The sequence below is a fragment of the Canis aureus genome, chromosome 37 (assembly GCF_053574225.1).
Source record: "Canis aureus isolate CA01 chromosome 37, VMU_Caureus_v.1.0, whole genome shotgun sequence".
Classification (NCBI taxonomy): Eukaryota; Metazoa; Chordata; class Mammalia; order Carnivora; family Canidae; genus Canis; species Canis aureus.
This window is the reverse complement of record NC_135647.1, coordinates 1,148,977-1,171,551: the sequence shown is the minus strand read 5'-3', so window position 1 is coordinate 1,171,551 and position 22,575 is coordinate 1,148,977. Positions and strand designations below refer to the sequence as shown.

Below are 22,575 nucleotides of genomic sequence, written 5' to 3'. Positions count from 1 at the left end.
TCTAGCATATCTGCACAGGAAATGATAGGCCATGGGAATGTTGATAACAAATTTGAGGTTTGCAGGTTGCTGACTTCCATGCTGAGCATCTCATATTGCTGGTAAATGTCATCTAAAAATCTAATTTGATCCTCTTCAATTTAATTTCCCCACTTTACTATACTATTTAAAATCAGGAAAGCATTATTTCTAAATTCTGACTTAGCTTTTTTTTTTAAAGATTTTATTTATTTATTCCTAAGAGACACACAGAGAGGCGGAGACACAGGCAGAGGGAGAAGACTCCATGCAGGGAGTCTGATATGGAACTCAATCCCTGGACTCCAGGATTTCACCCTGGGTGGAAGGCAGGCACTAAACCCCTGAGCCACCGAGGGATCCCATTGACTTAGCTTTCCTGTGATTTTATGAGTTTGTCAAATAACTGAACAGGTGAACTTAAGTATAGAGAACTAAGATGATGGTGTTGCCTACATACATTTTAAGATCAAAAGAAAATGATCTTGCATGAAATACTGGCCATTTCAGACAGTGAAAAAAGTGTGTACAGAAAGTGGCTCCTAATCACAAAATTTCTGGTGAAAATTAACCAGATTAGGAAACATCTACAAGACTGAGTAGGATGTTTCCCTGTGTTTCAGGGGTAGAAAAGTGTGTGATTTTAAGAATTAAAATCACGACTCTGGCCTTCACTTGGCTCAGAGGCTGACTTTAAACTTCAATTCCAAAAGAAGTTCTGGTTCTTGCTTCCAGTAGGCACAAGGGCAGGGGGGCGGGTGTTTGCAATTCATTAATAAAAGTATTTCCACCATGAAGAAACGGACAGGTTCTTTCTAGGGGATCAACGAAAGGACCAAAGGACGTAGGGAACCTCCACCAAGGGGAAATGGTAAGAAGGGTGGAAGGGACCAAGGAGGAGCGAAGGGTGTCAAGATGGTTGAAGGCGAATAGCCAAGCAGCGTAGAAGACGTGGGAAGAATAGAGGGTGACACTGCACAGTCCTCTTGTGTTCCCGAGGGCTCAAGGCACAGATCCAAACCCTAAGACTAGAGCCGCTCGCCTCCCCCGGGGCGCGCCTTCCGCCCGCGCCTACCAACCCGCCGGAAGCGGAAGTCACGAGCGGACCGTTGCTGACGTGCCTGCGTGGGCCGGAAGGGCTGGTGCTAACTACGATCTCTGTATGAACTGACTGGCGTTGGCCCTTCCGTACCCGGTGAAGGCGTCACTCATGGCCCCGGTGTCCCGGTCCCGCTACTCCAAGGAAGCTGTGGGCTCTCGGAGGTGGCGACGCCGCTCGTCGGGGAGCCCGCCTTTGGCGCAGGCCAGACGCTCCCCGTGGGGAGGCCTCGTCCGTTCTTACTCCTGGGGCCGCGAGGCCCTCAGACCTCCGTGGGGAGGGTCGGGCGTTGGCGCCCGTTACCCGCTCGGCCGCTCTGAGTTTCGAGAACCACCGCCGGGGCCCCGCGACTACGCGTTCTCGTCGTCCTCCGTCTATTACGGCAGCGGCAGCGGGTACCACTGCCATCACCGCCACTCCCCGAGGGACCGGCAGTGGGCGGAGGAGTACCAGGAGGAGGAGGAGAGCTATCGTCAGAGGAGGCTGAAGGAGAGAGAAAGGATTGGGGAGTTGGGCGCCCCTGAGGTGTGGGGGCTGTCTCCGAAGTTTCCTGAGCTGGATTCTGATGAGCACACCCCCGTGGAGGATGACCGGGCGAAGGCTCAGAAGACCGCCAGTTCAGAATCCAGCTCCGAGGGAAAGAGGAAAAAGGCCAGTCGTTCAAAAAGCAAGAAGAAGAGAAAGAAAAAGTCCAAAAAGAAACACAGGAAATATTCTAATGATAGTGATGGTAATTCAGACTCCGACATGGATTCTAGCTCTGATGATGATAAAAAGAGAGCCAAAAAAGCCAAGAAGAAGGAGAAGAAAAAGAAACACAGGGCAAGAAAAAACAAGAAAAAGAAGAAGACTAAAAAAGAATCCAGTGACTCAAGCTTTAAAGATTCAGAAGGGGAGTTGCTGGAAGATATTTGGATTAAGCAGTCAAAGATTGCAGATACCATGGATCTGATAGGTCCAGAAGCACCCATAATACACACGTCTCAAGAGGAGAAACCTTTGAACTATGGCCATGCTCTGCTCCCAGGTGAAGGTGCAGCAATGGCTGAGTATGTAAAAGCTGGAAAGCGAATCCCACGAAGAGGTGAAATTGGGCTGACAAGTGAAGAGATTGCTTCATTTGAATGCTCAGGTTATGTTATGAGTGGTAGCAGGCATCGTAGGATGGAGGCTGTGCGACTGCGTAAAGAGAACCAGATCTACAGTGCTGATGAGAAGAGAGCGCTTGCATCCTTTAACCAGGAAGAGAGGCGGAAGAGAGAGAATAAGATTCTAGCCAGTTTCCGAGAGATGGTGTACAGGAAGACAAAAGGGAAAGATGACAAGTAAGGACTTTGTATCTTTCAGCAGGACTTTTAACAACAATTTTATATGACCAAAATAGTATGAAAAGACTTTATGGTGCTACTATACCTACTACATTAGAAAGTCCTTCAAGAAAAAAGCTGCTGAGGCCTCTTTATTTTTAACTTAAAATGTGCACATGGTTTAGCAGATATTTAAGTACTACAGTTGGAGAGTTAATAAAAGGTCTGTCATCCTAGTCCTAGTCATCCTAGTCCTTGTCTCTTCTCCCCAAAGAAATCTCTTTTTGATGTATTTTAGATCTATTCACAAGTTTTGTGTATATACAAGAATGTTGTAGGATAAATGTTGGAGCTATTAACGTGAACGTTATTTTCCCTGTTGCCCTGACTTTTCTCTCTCGTGAAGGGTCTCATGGAGCCCTTCATTTGCCCCTAGGAGGAACAGAAGAACCCCAGAAATAACTAATGATTCAACTGAGTGTATACTTCTGGTTGCAGTTAACTGAGTTAAAAAATAAGGGAGATTTATTGGTTCATGTAACTGAAAAGTACTGCAGGAGAATGAGTTTCCTGTGGTTTTATGGGACTTTGACTTTTTTGTTCTCCATGGGTCATTTTCCTCCTTAGCCTGGTTTCCTTTAAATAACAAAACGATTGCCAAACATCCTGAGTTTGGTTATGTACTTCTTGGTCCACTCTGAAGAGCTAAAAAATGTTTCTGTCTTGGCATTCCAAACAAGAATCCTGAGATGGATCCTAATTGGATTAGCTTAGGTCACATGTCCACTCTCAAGAAAGGTTCTATTGCTATGAAAATTGGCCTTCTCCTGGAGATGTGGGTATAGTGAATTTATAGGCTACTTGGAGAAGAAGTGGATACCTGAATGAAAATCAGGGTAATGTTAGGAAGGTGTGTAGGCACCCACTATAAGTTTGATTTCTTAAAAAACAGTACATGTGCTGAAAGCCCAAATTTTCCTGATGCTTGGTTTTGACTATTAGAAAAGGAACATCTGGTTGAAGGGGACATTGGGTTTATCCATTAACATGATCTAAAAGATAAAGGTCCATGATGCTTGGGTCTTCCAAAGAGTAGATTAGATGCCACCTTAGACTGAAAGGAGAAAGAAAATAATGAGAAGGTACAAAGAAGAATGCAGTTGGTGGACTTCAGGAAAAGATCCAATCAGGAAGAACTTCATGGACAACAAAATTAACATTGAGAGCACCAGTGTCACAGAAGACTTTAGAATGAGCTCCACTCTTGGTTCATGATAAAGTGTTCATTGTCATGTAGTGACATCTGCCTGAATACTAAGACTTCATTTCATTACTAAGCAAACTATCTCATTTGAAAAGGGGTCACCTTTTCAGGACTCAAGACCCTACTAAGCCCCACAGAGTTGAAGGTGAAAAAGTAGGGTTCTAGAATTTCACAGGATAGCATGATGTGGAAGGGCACCTTCATCCTATTAGATGACTTGATTGCCACTGGACCACATACCTTGAGAATTTCCCCAAACAGTGTTGGGGAACACTGGTATAAGTCAATGATACATATGTGTATTTCTGTCTTTAGAAACAAGCCATACCACATTACAGCATGGGCTTAGACCTTGCTTTTTTCACTTAATACATCTTGGAGATTTTTTTTTAAGATTTTTATTTATTTATTCATGAGAGACACACACACAGAGAGAGAGGCAGAGACACAGGCAGAGGGAGAAGCAGGCTCCATGCAGGGAGCCCGACGTGGGACTCGATCCTGGGTCTCCAGGATCATGCCCTGGGGTGAAGGCGGTGCTAAACCACTGAGCCACCCAGGCTGCCCTCTTGGAGATTTCTTAATCAATGCATATAAATCTACTTTATTCTTTTTTAAAAATAAATTTATTTTTTATTGGTGTTCAACTTGCCAACATATAGAATAACACCCAGTGCTCATCCTATCAAGTGCCCCCTCAGTGCCCGTCACCCAGTACTTTATTCTTTTTATTGACTTTATAACATTCTATTGAACGGGAGGACCATATTTTATTGGATGTTTAAAATGTTTCCTATATTTTATAATTACATAGTACTGAATTGAAAATCTTCGTGGATATGTGACAGCATTATCTGTAGCATCCTCATCTAGAAATAGAATTATTAGGTCAAAAAGAATCCTCAGGATCATCTAAAAATGGCCACCTCGAGGTGGAGTTCTCAGATCAAAAGGAAAATTTATTAACAGGTGCTTTTTATATGCTAGGTACTATGGCAGGTACTGGTTATAAATCAGAGAGCAAGTTAAGTTTGATACTTGCCATCACAGAATTTTATATTCGAAATAATTTTTTTAATTTTTTATTTATTTATGATAGTCACAGAGAGAGAGAGAGAGAGAGGCAGAGACACAGGCAGAGACACAGGCAGAGGGAGAAGCAGGCTCCATGCGCCGGGAGCCCGATGTGGGATTTGATCCCGGGTCTCCAGGATCACGCCCTGGGCCAAAGGCAGGCGCTAAACCACTGCACCACCCAGGGATCCCAGAATTTTATATTCTACGGAGGAGACAGACCTTTAAAAACAGAAAAATAGGGATCCCTGGGTGGCGCAGCGGTTTGGCGCCTGCCTTTGGCCCAGGGCGCGATCCCGGAGACCCGGGATCGAATCCCACATCGGGTTCCCGGCGCATGGAGCCTGCTTCTCCCTCTGCCTGTGTCTCTGCCTCTCTCTCTCTCTCTCTCTCTCTGTGACTATCATAAATAAATAAAAATTAAAAAAATTTAAAAAAAAAACAGAAAAATATCTATTAATTGCAGCATTCTATGAAGAAAATAAGGGACCAGAGACAATAATAGGGGGATATGTTTGATAGGGTGGTCAGGAAATGCCTAAGAATGTCACATATAAGTTCTATGTGCTTTCACATTTTAATAGATATTGCAACATTTTGCAAACAAGATGTACCAGTTTACACACCTACATCACCAACAATATTGTACTTTTAAATCTTGATCTTTGCCAATCTAATAAATGAAAAATGGCATTTCATTTCTTTTTTTTTTTTTAAGAGAACGAGAGCGAGGTTAGGGAACAGGCAGAGGGAGAAGGAGAGACAGTCTTTTGTTTAATTTTATTTAAAATCAATTAACAGGGATACCTGGTGGCTCAGTGGTTGACTGTCTGCCTTCGGCTCAGGACATGATCCTGGGGTTGGGGATTGAGTCCCATATTGGGCTCCTTGCAGAAGAGCCTGCTTCTCCCTCTGCCTGTGTCTCCACATCTCTTTGTCTGTGTCTCTCATGAATAAATAAAATCTCAAAAAAAATACGCTCAATTAACATATAATGTATAATTGGTTTAAGAGGTAGAGGTCAATGATTCATCAGTCTTATACCCAGTGCTCATTACATCACATGCCCTCCCTAAATGTTCATCCCCCAGGTACCCCATCCTACTACCTCCTTCCCCTCCAGTGGTCCTCAGTTTGTTTCTTATGCTTAAGGGTGTCTTATGGTTTGTCTCCCTCTCTGATTTTGTCATGTTTTTTTCCCTCTCTTCTGCTATGATCCTCTGTTTTGTTTCTTAAATTCCACATATGAGTGAGATCATATAATTGTCTTTCTCTGACTGGCTTATTTCACTTAGCATAATATTCTCTAGTTCCATCCATGGCATTGCAAATGACAAGATTTCATTTTTTCTGATGAAAAAATAGTCCATTGTGTGTGTGTGTGTGGTGGACTGGTGTGAGGTGATAGCTCATAGTTTTGGTTTGTATTTCCCTGACAAGTGAAATGGAGCATTTTTTTCATGTGTCTGTTGGCCATTTATACGTCTTCTTTGGAGAAATTTCTCTGTTCATGTCTTCTGCCCATTTCTTGATTGGATTATTTGTTTCTTGGGGTTGGGTTTGATAAGTTCTTTATAGATTTTGGATATTAACCCTTTATCTAACAAGACATTTGCAAATATCTTCTCCCATTCTCTAGGTTGCCTTTTGGTTTTGTCAACTGTTTACTTTGCTGTGCAAAAGCTTTTTATCTTGATGAAGTCCCAGTAGTTCATTTCTGCCTTTGTTTCCCTGCTTTTAGAGATGTATTTAGCAAGAAGTTGCTATGGCCAAGGTCAAAGAGGTTGTTGCCTGTGTTCTACTCTAGGATTTTGATGGATTCCTGTCTCACATTTAGGTCTTGCATCCATTTTGAGCCTATTTTCATGTATGGTGTGAGGAAATGGTCCAGTTTCATTCTTCTGCATGTGACTGTCCAGTTTTGAGGGAGAGACAATCTTAAGCCCCACTGAGACTCCCCACTGAGTGCAGACCAACATGGGGCTCGATCTTATGAACCTGAGATTACAACCGGAGCCAAAATCAAGGGTTGGATGCTTAACCAAATAAGCCACTCAGACACCCCTAGGATTTTTCTTTATTAGCCTATTAATATGATGGTTTAAAGTTATAGGGTTCAAAAAAAAAAGTTATAGGGTTCATAATATTAAACCATGGGTTAAGTTTATTGGACTCATTTATAGGTTTTTTTTTTTCATTTGTAGGTTTTTGATTGTTTGGAACAATCACTGGTCAATTAATTTTCTATTTAAAATTCAGAACAATTAATAATATCTTGAGAGATGCATGGAAGCAGAGAGAAAAGCAGAAAACATCATTACAAAAAGATTAGCACTGCTATCTTATGCTATAGCATGGTAGCATGACTCACAATGCACTAGTCCCTCTATAGATCCTACAGAAGGCTTTTATTTTGAATATTTTAAGAATGGACCTGATGGAAACATATGAACCACCATTTTATTTACAAAAATAAGGATAATCCTGGAAAATGAAAAATCTCAATTTTGAAAATTGATTTTTAAAAATTAGCACATGTAGTCTATTCCATAAAGATGGTATTTTTATTTATTCTCATTTGTCCCTTACCCATTCCAAAAGATATAGACTACTAAGTAAGAAATGCAAACTTTGAATTTTTTAACAGAGTTTTTAAAACTCTGCTTTGTTAAGCTATAGTAACGGTTTTGATTTTCATGGGATAGCCAACACACTGCCAATAATCTGAGCTGATGAATGATGTTTAAGGAGCCATCCATGGTAGGGAATTTAAAACGGGCAGTAAATGAATTAAGATATATTTACTTCCTTTTAAAATTAAATTTTGTTGGGATGCCTGGGTGGCTCAGTGGTTGAGCATCTGCCTTCAGCCCAGGGCATGATCCTGGAGTTGCAGGATTGAGTCCCACACCAGGCCCCCTGCACGTAGCCTGCTTCTCCCTCTGCGTGTGTCTCTGCCTCTCTCTCTCCGTGTCTTTCATGAATAAATAAATAAAATTAAATTTTGTTTATTCCTTATATAATTTTTGAAAAATATATAAGCCCTTCTTTAGAAAGAAAATCAGACATGAGTTTTTCGTTCAAGAAAAAATGTTAGCTTCTAATTAGTAAAATACTTGCATTGATTGCATTTGTTTGCCTAGAGAAGTTTTAAGGTGAATATAATTATTATTTATAATATATATTATATTTGTTATTATTAAATTATTTAATTTAGTATTTAATTAACTTTTAAAAGATACTTCCAAGCTTCTGGCACCCAAGAAGGTAAGGTTTTCTCCTTGTCATAATGAAACGTTTTCTCCTTTTGTTGTGATAATTTCAATGCTGAAAACACTGAATAAATTACCTGTCATAAAACAATGATTAGTATATTTAATGATTTTTCAAAACTATCATTAAACAGAAATTTGTTTAGATTTTTAAAAGTATTTAATTTATTGAAAGTATAAAAACGTTTTTGGTAAGATGAACAAGAGGGAATATTTCTGTTTTCTTCTGCAGAATTATTTTGCTAAAGTGGTATCTGATGTTTTTTCCTCTGAAACCTACATTCACTGCAAAGTATTGCTAATTATACTTTTACAGTAATATACTTAAGCTTTCATTACCTTAAATCCTTCAATCCAAAGATATTTTCACTGTTCAATTTAATCAATTCTTTGCTGCTATGAAAAAAAAAAAAACCATCCCCCTACGCTGACATTTATTTTTGCCATTGTGTTTGATTTTTTAAATTGGGGAGAAATGGAAAAGTATGTTAAATTTGTGAGCGCGCAAAGTAGAAACGCTGGCTCTTCGCGGTACATGAAGCTGAGCCGGCCTGTAACTTGGATATAACACACATCGCTCGCAGGCGAGAACGGCGGGTGCTCGCCCCTGCACGCCGCGGGGGGCGCTGCGGCCCGGCGGAGCTCCCGCCCTCCCTGCCGCGCGCCGGAACCAGGCACCATTGAGCTGCGGTCCTCTCGGCCGCCTAGAGCGGAGGCGACGTGGCGCGGGCGAGTGGGCGTTGCCGCTGGACTAGGAGCCGAGTAGGTGCAGGGGCCCGTCTGGCTCTTCCTGCAGCCAGGTGCTGGGGTGCTCGGTGTGTGCGCTCTGGCGAGGAAGGCCCTGCAGCCCGGGGCTGGGGAGCCGCTGCTCCCCGGGTGCAGGGAGCCTTCTGCGACCGAGGGCCCGCGGGCCAGGGCGAGGGCCGGGCGGGGGGGTCCCGCAGCTGCGCGTCTGCTGAACTGGGCACCGCGTAGGCTTCGCCTGTGTCATCCGCTGACTGCAGTTTTCAACACATGTTGAAGGTAAGCCTTACAGGGTAGTGCCTAAGCAGAAACCTTAAGGACCCGAAAAGACCTGTGTGGCCTCCAGGGGCACGAGCTGTCAGGCAGCTGAACAGCAAATTCAGAGGCCTCCAAGCCTGCTTGCCACACTCAGGAATCACAGGCGGACCAAGAGGGCAGCGAACGGGGGCCGAGCTGTAGACAACGGTATCCAGAGGCCCGGGACTGCGAGGAGCTGTGTGCAAGAGCTGTGCCGTGTACTGTTTAAGTAATTTGGTCGTTTTTTGGTGTGAAGAGTGTTTGAAGGGTTTTGAGCAGAGGAAAAACATGATCTGACTCATGTTTTAAAGCATCTGTAGCTGAGAACTACGATGGGATTAGACCATAGGGGCGCGAGGATGGAATTGGGGAAACTATCACAAGTACTTCATGTAGGAGATGAGGGTATCTTGAACTTTGGTAGACGTGGTTAGTAGTGGCCAGATTAATGATCTACCTGGAAACGGAGCCAGCAGGCTTTGCTGTTGGATCACACGTGGATTATGCGAGAGAGAAGGCAAAGTCAAGTCAAGGGTTTAGAGCTCTTGAGGGAAAGATCTGAGGTTGAGCTTGGGGACCTTGTGTAAGTTATTAAACTCTCCATGTCTCAGGATCCTTCTTTGTGAAACGAAGTTGGCAATTGTGTGAGGATAAAATGCATTAGTTCTCGTTAAGTACCAATTGTGCTGCCTTACTGTTTTATTATGTTTTATTATGCTGAGACACGAAGAGTATATGTGAGTATATATGAGTATATGTGCGCTAATGAGAAAAAATTGGAGAATTACTCCTTCCAGGCAGAAGGAATAAGATGGGGAAGGACCCGGGAACAGGAAAGAGTATCGGAAATTTGAGGAACTGAAAGTTCATTAGATCATAAGAAATTTTTAAGCCATATTAGATGTCTTTTACTTAATTCTAAAGATAGTGATGAACCACTAAATGCAGTAAATGCACAGCAGAGACACAATCCTTTTCCTTTTTAGAAATATAACTGTTCACAGTGTGGGAAATAGATTGATGGTCAGAAAGGCCAGTCACAGTAGTCTGGATAGAAGATGGTGTCAAGGGGATGAAGAGGAGAGGATAGGTTTGGTAGGCAGAATCAGTAGATCTTGATTGATCTGATATACAAGATATCATAGGAGAATGGAAGGGTCAGTTTATCATATTATTTATTATATATTGTATTTGATGTGTTTAATCACATTATAGAAATGACCACCACTAATTCAGCAACCTATGCTATACATCTGTATTAGAGTTCTCCAGAGAAGCAGAACCAATAGGAAATACACAGAAATAGACACGTAGAGACAGATTTATTATAAGGAATTGGATCCAGAAGTTACAGAGATTGTCAAGTCCCCAAGATCTTCAGGATGAGTCAGTGACAGAGACCGGGAAAGCCGATGGCTTAGTTCCATTCTGAGTCCAAAGGCCTGAGAACTGGGTGATCTGATGGTACAGTTACAGTAGGAAGTAGGAAGGCCAGCAGGTTCGAGATCCAGGAAGAGCTGATGTTTCCATTTGAATCTGAAGGCAGGAAAAAAGCTGATGTTCCTGTGTGAAGGCAGTCAAGCAGGGAGAATTCTCTTACCTGAGGGAGAGTCAGCGTTTTTGTTCTATTGAGACCTTCAACCGATTGGATAAAGCCCACCTACATTATAGAGGGCATCTGTTTTACTCTACTGATTTAAATGTTACTTGCATCCAAAAACACTCTCACAGAAGCACTCAAAATAATGTTTGACCAAATATCTAGGCATCTCATGGTCCAGTCAAGTTTTCACATAAAGTTAACCATCACAATACCAAATTTTTATTTATTTTTTTAAAGATTTTCTTTATTTATCTATGACAGAGAGAGAGAGGGAGAGGCAGGCTCCGCGCCGGGAGCCCGACGTGGGACTCGATCCCGGGTGTCCAGGATCACACCCCAGGCTGAAGGCAGTGCTAAACCCTGGGCCACTGGGGCTGCCCTCCAACTTTTATTTCTGACTAATGATCATCACTTTCTTAGACTTTTTCACTTCTATTAAGAACAGTAGGATTTGACTTTTTAAATTTTAAGTCCATTTTTTAACATATATTTGACTTCTCATATATATAACATCTCCTCTAAAACCTATATCAGCTGGGAGTTACCATGTACACATACATCCAGGACTATATAGTAGCAGCAAGCAGTATTTGGACCCTAACTAGGTTTTATACTGTTTTTTAAACCCAGGAGCCGAGGGGATCCCTGGGTGGCTCAGCGGTTTGGCTCCTGCCTTCCACCCAGGTGTGCAATCCTGGAGTCCCGGGATCGAGTCCCTCGTCCATACAGTCCCTCCCTGCATGGAGCCTGCTCTTCCCTCCTCCTGTGTCTCTGCCTCTCTCTCTGTCTATCATGAATAAGTAAATAAAATCTTAAGAACAAACAAACAAACCCAGGAGCCGATTTTCATAATTCATTTAGATGAGAACTAGGTATTCTAGAGGAATACCTCTTTTTATCTCTGTGAAATTGCTGTAGATGAGCTGCATTCAGGATTTATCTAAAAGTCTCCTCATTATTAGATTCATGTTAACCATTTAGTAAAAATGCTGCATAAGTGATACGGCACAAGGTCACTTGTCTCACTGTTGGTGTTGCTGGGCTTGATCATTCGATTGAGTTTGTGTCTGCCAGATATCTCCATTGTTTCTTTTGCAATTAATAAGCAATCAACATGGTGATTCTTTGAGACTGTGAGAGTGTCTTTTTGCCCAGTGGCTTCACCCATTTGTGGCACTTGATTCAATCAGTTATTTCATCAAGATGCAAAATGGTGATTTTTCAGATTTGTTATTTGTGCTCCTTCAGCTGGCAATCTTGTACAGAACAGTTTTCTCATTTTGTATGTGTGTTCTGTTTTTAGAAATGGTTGTTTCAGAGAGAAAGAAATTGATAGTAATTATTGGAAATGTATGAACCCAACAAAGGAGTACTGCTGCTGCTGTTACTACTACTGCTACCCTTTCTGTGGTTCTTTTTTTTTTTTCCATGATTTATTTATTTGAGTATGAGAGAGAAAGAGAGAAAGCACACAAGCCGGGGGAGGGGCAGAGGGAGAGAGAGAAGTAGACTCTGTTGAGCAGGGAGCCCGATGTAGGGATGCAGCGCTCGTGATCTGAGCTGAAAGCAGACACTCAACTGACTGAGCCACCCAGGTGCCCCTGTTTCTGTGATTCTTGTTTTCACATTTTCAGGAGACAGTCCAAGGAAGTTTTTGAGCAGAGAGAGCACAGGCTGACACTGGGGATGGCGACTGCACTGGTGAATGCCCATTCCCAGGCTCCTCTGAATCTGAAGAAGGGGCTTTGGACAGTGAAGGATCCCTGCTCTACTTGGGAACAGGTAGTCAAGCTGCCAGGAGATAGCACAGGCCTTGGACAAGAACCGCTGTGCAAACAGTTCAGGCAGTTGCGCTATGAAGAGACCACAGGACCCCGTGAGGCCCTCACCTGGCTCCGGGAGCTGTGTCGACGCTGGCTGCGCCCTGAGACCCGCAGCAAGGAGCAGATTCTGGAGCTGCTGGTGCTGGAGCAGTTCCTGACCATCCTGCCTGAGAAGCTCCAGGCCTGGGTGCGGGAGCAGCACCCCGAGAGCGGGGACGAGGTGGTGGCCATTCTGGAGGACCTGGAGAGGGAGCTGGACAAGCCCCAACAGCAGGTGGTTAAGGACCAGATATGCTCTTGTACAGAAAAGCAGGGATTAAGACCTTGGGCCAGAGAGGCGGGTGTGAGCTGAGCAGCAGACCTGTTAAGCTTTGGTTTGGTCTCTTTCCACTTTGCCTCCTCCCTGGGGTTTCTCTTTACTCTTTTCTTACATGGCAGTGTTTTCTGAGCAGTGTTCTGCTAAGCCACATGTCCCTAACCGTCCCTATGTGTCTATACTTGCCCCTAGAACCCAGACCAGGCAAAGAAGCAGGAGGTGCTTGTGGAGGAGGCAGCTGCCATGGAAGCAGTGCAGGAGCCGTGGGTCCAGGCTGAGGGTGAAGTTCTGGAGCCAGAACGAGAGAAGGGTGAGAAACAGCTGTGGCTTCTGACGTGTGACAGACGGGCTTGGCGGTCCCTCCAGAGGCTTGACATTTGTGTTTGCTTTGAGTCAGGTTTATCGAGGAATAATCTACACCAGGTGGACTTCACTCTGTATGTGTCTGGGTCAGTGAGTTTTCACAAATGTGATAAAACTCAGTCCTCTGATCACCACCACAGTCAAGATCTAGAAGATTCTTGTCACACTAAACATTTCCTCCCATCCTTTCCTTGATGTTTCTGTTCAGCTGAAACCAGAGGCTTCTCTTGGCTGCCCTTCACCATCTTCTTCCTTTCACCGTAGCAGTCAATGAAAAAGGATTGGTGGTTTCTCACCTCAGGCAAAGAATCCAGCCAAATGCTCTATTACTCATTATTCTTTTGTTTCCTTCAAATTATTGTAGTATTTTTACTGTCTTTTGTTTCTAAATGGCACCTAGATTAGTTTTTTTCTATATTGTATTTGTCATTGAAATCCCTCTTTCTTGTTTCTGTTGCTTCCATTTTTTTTTTTTTTAAGATTTATTTGTGACAGAGAGCACAAGCGAGCGCAGGGGTGGGAGGGAGGTGTGGGGAGGGAGAGGCAGACTCCCCACTGAGCAAAGAGCCTGATGCGGGGCTCCATCCCAGGACCCCGGCATCATAACCTGAGCCAAAGGCAGACACCTCACCAACCGAGTACCCCCAGGCACTCCTTCTGTCGCTTATGTTTTTCTCCTCTCTCCAGGCTGCCAGAAGCCATGTGGCTGTCTTGTAGGCCTGCTTTTTCTTGTGTCCTTCACTGTCCTCCTGGTGCTTCTGTTGGGTCTCTTACCTCCTGTTGATCCTCCATCATTTATACACAAATTCATTCATGCTGCTCCCGTCCTTAAAGCCCTTCAGTGAGCTGAGTAATGCTATTCTTTCTACATATATATATTTTTTAATATTTGAAAAATTCCATAATAAAAAGGAAAAAAATAAAAACAAGAAAAAAACCCACGACCTGCAGAAATTCCTGACAGCCAGTAACAGAGGCCTCCCCTGAATGTTGTGTCTGCTGGCTTCTCAGCCACATATCCATAAGCATGAACTTTGTGCCAGTTTGCTTGAGACTTTTGGCCCTATCGGCTCCACATCCTGGGAAACCCTTCAGTCCCAGACAGATCAGGACAGTCAGTCACCTATGTCCTCGTCACGCTGCGGGTTCCCATCTTTCTGAGCTGTGTTTTGACTCCTGCTTGTTCCTTGCTGCTTCTCTCCTCTGAGCCTCTTCCTGCCATGTTTTTTCTGTCTACACTACTTTTTCCTTGCTTTCCCTGACTATTCCTACTCACCCTTCAGGATTTGTCTTAGACCTCCCTGCCTCCATCCTTCCCTAAGTCCTCCTAATGTGACTGACTTCCCCACCTAGGCTCCTAGAGCTCCAAGATGTCTCCCATCAGAGAACGGATCATATCGTAATATCATTGCTGGTGTATGTCTTTCTCCTGCTGGTAAAAAGCTGGGCTTTGTTTTGTTTCCTGAATCTGTCATGGCTCCTGGCCTCGAGCAGATCCTCAATAAATGTTTGATGAATGGCTGATTGTGATTCTAAAGCTTCTGTTACCTACTATCTGATTCCCCTGTTTAATTTCTGAGCCTGCTTCAAAGGTCCTCATCTTCTGGAAGCTTGCTGTGCAAAGTAGCTGAAAGAGAGGAGGCCTGCCTTTTTGTTTTGTTTTTTTGTTTTTGTTTTCAAATTTTTATATGAGTTCTAGTGAGGGGGCCTGCCTTTTGTAAATAGTCTTGTAGAAATGAATTTATCCCATGTCGTCCATCATGCGCATGTATTTTCAATATGACAAATAAATGTAGTCACAGTAGATCCTTGACACTGTTCCTTGCCCTGAAAATGCTATTTTACACTCAAAGTTTAGGTTGTTTTCTGGTTTTAGAGCCACTCCTTCTTTTTAGTTGATTATGTCATTAGATTGTTGCTGGAGAAGGATTGCTCTTCTCTTCCTTCAAGCCGCCCTCCCTCCCCCATGGATGGCTGCAGGAGGACACACATGTGGCTTGCCCCACACAGGACTCACTGTCTCTGGAGTCTTATGGCCAGTCCTCCACTGTTACCTTTGGCGCTCATGTGCTCTCACTTTGCAGTTGATCTGCTGCTTTAATCTGGTTTACACTGATAAACTCGTACTAACTTGTCATTAATGCTACTGAGGACCTCTCTCTCCTGCTTTCTCGTGTCCTCGTTCAGGTTCCTAGCCTGGGAAGGCCTGTTCTACTTGCCCACTTGTGCCCATGTGTCTGCTCTTAGATTTTATTCAGAAGACATTTCTTATGGTCTTTTATGTACCAGACCTATGAGCAAATTATTACAGCACTGAGATGCCCTGTCCCTGTTGAGCCACACAGGGGAGCAGCTGCTGCTGTCCAAGGAGATCAGGAAAGTCCAAGACATTTTTGTGAACTTCATGTTACATCAAGGTCTTGTGGTCCAGTGGTTTTGATTTATTGGTGAGGATGCTGAGCCCAGAGGGTTTAAATTACCTGTCTTAGATTACATAGCTAATCAGTGATAAAATGGGCATTCTGTCTGCATTTCCTCATCTCCAGTACTTTTTCTTTCTTATTGGCCTCAGGGCCATCAGTTGACTTTGCTTTTTTATACTGCGGCTGACAAACCATTTTCAAGGATGTACAGCTAAGCCCTTTGAGCCAGTTTCCTTGCAGAATGTGTGCTGCATGTCACATGATAAAATTCAAACCATTTAAGATAAGCTGCCTCCTACCACAATACCCATCCTCCCTTGAGTAGCCGCTGTTGACAAGTTCTCATGAACCATTGCTCTTATATATTTTGTGCAAACACAAGCATTCACAGCATTTCCACTTGGCACACATGGCTTGATTTAGATTTATTCCTCCCAAATGCAGATTCCCTTCCCAAAGCATCAAAAAAACAAATAATTGGTGGTATATATTTAATGTTTCAGGTGAGGAGACAAGGACTGAGAATGAGAAGATGGTTGTAGAGACAGACTCTTGTGGAGAAGTGGAATCATCTAGGAAAGTATCTGAACCCTTAGAGCCTCGTTATGAGGACCCTAACTTGGAAAGGCAGCAGGTCAAGCTCAAGGCAAAGACTGAGTATAAATGCTCAGAATGTGGAAAGGGGTTCATCCAGCACTCAGACCTGATTATGCATGAAGGTACACACATACAAGGAAAGCTCTATGAATCTGAGGTGTGTCAGACTTCGAGTCCCACTGGACATCAGAAAATTCGCTCTAGAGAGAAAGGTCATCAGTGTCACGAGTGTGGGAAAGCCTTTCAGAGAAGTTCACACCTTGTTAGACACCAGAAAATCCATCTTGGTGAGAAGCCCTATCAGTGCAAAGAGTGTGGAAAGGTCTTTAGCCAGAATGCAGGCCTTTTGGAACACCTCAGGATCCATACTGGAGAGAAGCCTTACCTATGTATCCATTGTGGGAAGAACTTCAGGCGCAGCTCCCACCTCAACCGGCACCAGAGAGTCCATAGTCAGGAGGAGCCCTGTGAGTGCAAGGAGTGTGGAAAAACCTTCAGTCAGGCCCTTTTTCTCACTCACCACCAGCGAATCCATAGCCACTCCAGAAGCCATCACTGTAATGAGTGTGGAAAAGCCTTCAATTTGACCTCAGACCTGATTCGACATCACAGGATTCACACTGGAGAGAAGCCGTTCAAGTGTGACATATGCCAGAAAGCATTCCGACTGAACTCCCACCTGGCTCAGCATGTGCGGATCCACAATGAAGAAAAACCCTATCAGTGTAACGAATGTGGTGAAGCCTTCAGGCAGAGGTCGGGTCTTTTTCAGCATCAGAGATATCACCATAAAGACAGTCTGGCTTGATGGGGCATCATCTCCGCAAGGAATATCACAGAGGCTATGTTGACGAGCAAACAGCACTTTAGGAAGAATCACAGCTGATTCTAGCCCCAGAGAACTCTAGGGGGCCGAGCAGGAGACTTTCCACCTCCACTTGTGCTCAGCCTTTGGGCCACAATGATTTGACCCATGATGGGACTGTGAGAACCAGCTAACCAGCACGCTTCACTGCAGGACTTCTCTGAGCCTTGACCGTGGTAAATACATGACTGTGTACTTCAAGTAGCAGAGAGCCTTCTGATTGAGTTAGGGCTTTGAAGTCAGCAGTGATTCAAGTATCTATGGATTTATAGGCTCAACAGAACAAGAGGAGGTCAATATTTTTGCATCTGCTACAGAAACAACTGTAAAATAAAACTAATGATGTTTGAAAATATAGCACTTTCGAAAGTGTCTTAAAGTGCAGGTTAATGGTGGGCATTTCTTCCATGATTTTACTAACCACCCCCTACTGGCATCTGCCTGCCATCCCCCACCCCCAGCCAGCAGAAGCATTTTGGAAGGGAAAGAAAATTTAATTTGACCACTTCCCACCCCATTCTTGCTACAATACTTCACTGATTGAAGTTAGAAATCAAGGTTTTATTTGAAGTACAGAAGAGATTTCATAAGTCATATGAGTGAATAGTGCTGAATTAATCCAGGTAGCAACTGTCTTACTTGATAACTCCAGTGACAGGAGAGTGGCTCCTGCATAGACACTGTTTAGTAACTGGGGAAAGAAATTAGACTTTTTTCCTTTAATACTGATAATGATAATTTATTTTATTTTTTATTTATTTTTAAAAGATTTTATGTATTTATTTGAGAAAGAGAGAGCATGAGTAGGGGAAAGGCAGAGGGATAGATGCAGACTGCTGAGCACAGAGCCTGACATGGGGCTCAATCCCAGGACTCTTGAGATTATGACCTGAGCCAAAATCAAGAGTCTGACGTTTAGCCGACTGAGTCCCCCAGATGCCATCTAATAATGTAATTTTAAAATATTGCTTGTTCTGGAATTCCTTGGAGGTCAATAAAGTCAATTGAGAGGAGATCATGATTTTATACTGTGAATACTAAAATGTTGTGGTAATGATGAGGAATATTGAGCTTGGGGGGGTGCACTCCTGAATCCTCATTGCTTGCTGTTTGGCAATAGCTGCATAGGGTATTATGTCTGGAAACAGCGTCTTAGTCTGCCATGGGAATGAACACTTGTGTATTGGTGAGGATTTGGTTCAGCTGCATATAATTTAGAAACAAACTAAGAGTGACTTCACAAAAGCTTGTTTTTCTCTCAGATAGAAAAATCTGGAGACAAGCAGTCCAGGACTGATAAAGTGGTTCTGTGACACCGCTAGGGATCCTGCCTCTGCTCTTCTGCTCCATCATCCTGGTGCACACCATCAGTCCTGACTTCATATGATCCTTGGTGGCTGCTGAAGCTCCAGCCATCACATGCAAAAAGACAGACGCATAAGGGCAAAGAGTCCTCCAAGTTCAGCCAGCCCTCTGTGAACAGCCTCCCAGAAGTCACTTCAGCATAGATTGCAGGCCAAAACTTAGGAAAGAGAGTCTGGAGAGTGTCTTGTTCCGGTTTGCAGAGTGAATCGCTGAAAACTAAGCTTCTGTCACTAAGAAGAAAGGGGAGCATGAAGGCTGGAACAGCCACTTTGCAGTCTTTGATCCATTTCGTTCCACCTGTGTATGGCTGCGTGCAGGATGACCAGGTGCCACAGTTAATACTGTTTCCTGGGGATCCCTGGGTGGCGCAGCGGTTTGGCGCCTGCCTTTGGCCCAGGGCATGATCCTGGAGACCCGGGATCGAATCCCACATCAGGCTCCCGGTGCATGGAGCCTGCTTCTCCCTCTGCCTATGTCTCTGCCTCTCTCTCTCTGTCTCTCTGTGACTATCATAAATAAATTTAAAAAAAAAATAAAAATAAAAAATAAAAATAAAAAAAATACTGTTTCCTGGAGGAGGACCAAATCTGTAGAGGCAGAGCAACTTTTTGAGACACTAAAGAATTTCATGGAACAGTCATATTCCATTCCTTACGGGGTCATAAAGCTGTGTTTCTTTTATTCTGCCTTGATGGATAAAATTAAGTTGGTACTGAAGATTTTCCCCCAAGTGTTTTGATGGCTGTGCTGAAGTCAGTACCTATCATTCAGCTCTGAGTCATAGTTTAAATCTGTTTGATTCTGTTCCATTTAAGAAGGAAAGAACAGAATGTCTTTATTTTTCTCATGAAAAATAAATGACAATGACAAGAGTCAAAGCATGAAGAATGACATACCCTTCAATAACTGGAAAATTTAGCTTTCTTTGTGATGATTCTATAGTACACACATTATAAGTGTTCTAAATTCATGGACACCTTAACTAGCCTACTCCCTCTCACAGTCCCAAAGGAAATTGTCTTCTCATCGGTGCCCTGGGGGCGCACTCATAACCACTTGAACATATATGTTGGATACAGGAATATTTTAAATTTTTTTTGAGAGAGCATGGGGGCAGGGAGGGGTAAAGGGAGAGGGGGAAGAGAATCTCAAGCAGGCCCCACACCCAGCGCAGAGCCCAACTCAGGGTTGGATTCCAGAACCCTGAGATCATCACCTGAGCCAAAACTAGGAGCCGGGCTCTTAACCGACAGCCAACCAGGCACCCCTGGATATAGGTATATTTTGATAATGTGCTTTTCTTCTCTATTTCTCAAAGATTATAGAAACATTGAACAAAGGGCAAATGTTATAACAGATCTTGAAGGTTTTGCTTGCAATGCAACACTTGTTAGGTGCCCTAAAAGGAAAGCTGTAAGTCTATTCAGAGGATAGCAGCCCAGAAAGGATGAGCTGTATTGTGAAGTATCTTCTACTGATCAGCTTTTCTGTTGGGATAGTATCCTGTAATGTTCAAAAAAGAACATTTCCTGCTCACTCCTGTTTAAAAAACTGATACAGTTATTAGTAAATGTGCCGTTAATTCATGTAGTATGGAGAAACAGGAAAGGAAAAAATAAAGCATCCTAATTTTCACCTGTCAAAAATAATCATTGTTTAGTGTATGTATGTATATGCATGTATATACATGCATGTATGCATGTATACATTCGTGCATACATGTATATATATGACAATCAAATGAATCGTGATTAGTACTGATAATTTCTGCTTAATTTTAATATATAATTGCCCATTATATTTATTATAGAAATTCATATACTTTGTAAAGACCTGAAAACATGTAAAAAAAAAAAAAAAACTAAATCATCCTGCTGCGTGGTCTAGACATAATCTCTTAATGTATTCTGAGATACTGATCTTTTTTATGCATAGAAACACTTCACTTTTCTCAGTGGACTTCATATCATTAACAGTTTTGATTTGTAAAAGAAAAGGACAATTTGCCTGTCTGCCCAGTCCATTCTATCATTTCTGCCACGATCCTGAGTGGGCAGCTTGCCATGTGACCCTTCTCTGACCACTGAGCATTAGACCAGGGTGGGGGACCTCTTAGCCAGGCTTGGTCATTTGGATACCCCCAGAAGTTTCATACTGGATCACAGATTCTGTTTGGTCTTCGTTAGGCATTTGAACAAGAAACTAATCTAGAGCTGGAACCATTTTTGTGGTCTTATGAAAACCAAATAGAAACAAACCAGCCCAGTGAGAAGTAAAAGAATGAAGACTCAGAGACTGTGGAGAAGTGACTCTGACCCTCCTCTCCTGAGGTCCACTATATTCCCAGTGGGTCCTGGGAGTCCAAGAAATGCCCTTGTTTCCTTGCCAGCGAATAAAAGAAAGCCCTGATTAAGACACCCAGATAACTAAAAGTCTTCATTGAAGACAATTTCTAAGAAAGGTCGCTAAACATTCTGTGGTACATGTTTCTACCATTAGTCATTTTAGTTTATAGTTTGTCACCATAAACAGTATTTCAGTGAACATCCTTGGACATACAGCTTTGCTCACTTTGTAGAATTTTCCTTCATTCAATTCCTGTGACTAAAATTAATGAGACAAAGAGGTAGGCACATTTTTCTAAGGCTTTTTGATTCATTTTCCAGATTGCCTTCCAGGATGGTTATACTAATCTGTACCTTCTGTTAGTCTGAAAATGCCCATTTTCCCATGCCTACATCAAACCTGGGAATTATCCTTTTGCATATATGACATTCTGGTGGATACAAAATAAGTATTTTAAGCGGTTTTTAAAGAATATTTTTGCTGTCAGCGTTGGTCTCTTGGATGTTAATTGGTCATTTATAATTCTGATTTTGTGAACAGCCATACTTACATTTTTTTCTGGATTTTTCTCTTAGATTCTTCTGCTTTTAAACAGCACTGCCCTTCAAAATAGGGGTTCTGTATATAAAATTTTAAACGCACATGCTCTTTGACAGATCAATTCTAATGTGTAGTAGTTAACCTGGAGTTATAAGAGCATGTAAAGCTATTAAATGTTCTCTGCAGCATTACTTAGTGTATGTGTATATATATATGTGCGCATATACACATATATATGTGTACACGTGTACTATAAAACAGTAGGATAGTTGAGTAAACTGTGGTGCATCCATACAATGGAAAACTATTAGGCTGTTAAATAAATTCGTATGGAAAGATCTCCAAGGTAACAGAAAAGGCTGAGATGCAAATTCATGTTGTGATCCCATAAACGTTCAGTAAACAAACGTTGATTGATTGGGTGCTACCACGTGGCTGATAGTGTGCTGGGAAACCCATACACGATATTAACAATGGTTAACTTTAGGGATGGGGCATTCTTCATTTCATGGTCTCTATGCAAATTGAATTTTTATTGGGAATAGATCACCTGCATATTTAAATTTTAGGAATTTGTGCTGCTTGCCATATTGTACTTGTTCCTTCATCGTCTAACCAGAAGCCCGAGAGGAGCCTCACAAAAGGGTCTCGGCTTTGCCATCCCGTTGCTGATGGAAAGGGCCCACGGAGACGAGCGGCGCGCTCTGGGCTTCGCGCCGCGCCTGCGCGGGGTGGTGGCGGCGGGATCCTAGAGAGGCGGGACCGCGTTCCTACAAAAGCCCCGCTCGGCTGCCGGCGGGTCGGGCTCTGCGGCTTCGGGAGCCTGTGCGGTCGGGAGAGCCGCGTCTTTGCTGAGCAACATCCTTGAGCTGTTTCCTCCGCTGAAGAGCAGGAGGACGTGCTGGTATCCGGCGCCTGCGGGGTGCCTCGGGGGCGCAGGTGCCCCTCGGTGACTCGGACGGCCCTGCTGCCTGGACGCCAGGTGGGGGCGGGCTCGCTGGGGCTGTGGGGACGGGGCCTCTGCCCCCGGGGTGGGCACGGGAGGGGGGGGCGGCGAGAGCCGGAGAAGGACCCGGTGGGCGCTGAGGGTCGGGCTCGCTCTCCCACGAATAGTCTGGAGCACAAAGGAGTTTCCTTCGTCCGGACAGGAGTTGTAGGATGGCGTATGCACCGTGACTTGGGAAATGTGCCTCCCTAGAAGGGCAGTCCTGGCCGTGGAGGACGAGGTGGCTAGGAAAAGCCCGAGCAGTCAGCGGTGA

At 43.5% G+C, this 22,575-nt stretch overlaps 3 protein-coding genes across 13 annotated transcripts in view; all 3 read left to right on the top strand.

Annotated features, from left to right (window-relative positions):
- Positions 1-22,575, top strand: part of PGBD1 (piggyBac transposable element derived 1) — a 58,965-nt gene that overhangs the window by 10,203 nt on the left and 26,187 nt on the right. Inside the window, exon 1 of one of the 7 annotated variants that reach the window (XM_077885900.1) lies at positions 8,933-9,057. The exons of 5 other annotated variants lie outside the window; for them this stretch is intronic. The gene's annotated coding sequence lies outside the window, so the exon portion shown is untranslated. Of the gene's footprint in view, positions 1-8,932; positions 9,058-21,887; positions 22,299-22,575 lie in introns of those variants that run through there. One more of the 7 variants, XM_077885899.1, reaches the window with a different exon arrangement.
- NKAPL (NFKB activating protein like) lies at positions 1,121-2,660 on the top strand. Its single transcript, XM_077885928.1, has one exon. It carries the CDS (start codon positions 1,229-1,231, stop codon positions 2,444-2,446), a length of 1,218 nt encoding a protein of 405 aa, XP_077742054.1. The 5' UTR covers positions 1,121-1,228; the 3' UTR covers positions 2,447-2,660.
- Positions 8,920-18,078, top strand: ZSCAN26 (zinc finger and SCAN domain containing 26). Of its 5 annotated transcripts, XM_077885914.1 has the most exons (4): positions 8,921-9,057; positions 12,313-12,775; positions 13,010-13,127; positions 16,107-18,078. In XM_077885914.1, the coding sequence occupies exons 2-4, from the start codon at positions 12,365-12,367 to the stop codon at positions 17,006-17,008; spliced, it is 1,431 nt and encodes a 476-aa protein (XP_077742040.1). In that variant the 5' UTR covers positions 8,921-9,057; positions 12,313-12,364; the 3' UTR covers positions 17,009-18,078. The 5 variants fall into 5 exon arrangements, with proteins under 5 accessions (XP_077742042.1, XP_077742040.1, XP_077742043.1 ...); XM_077885916.1 differs by lacking the exon at positions 12,313-12,775 and having other exon boundaries at positions 8,920-9,057; XM_077885915.1 differs by lacking the exon at positions 8,921-9,057 and having other exon boundaries at positions 9,084-12,775.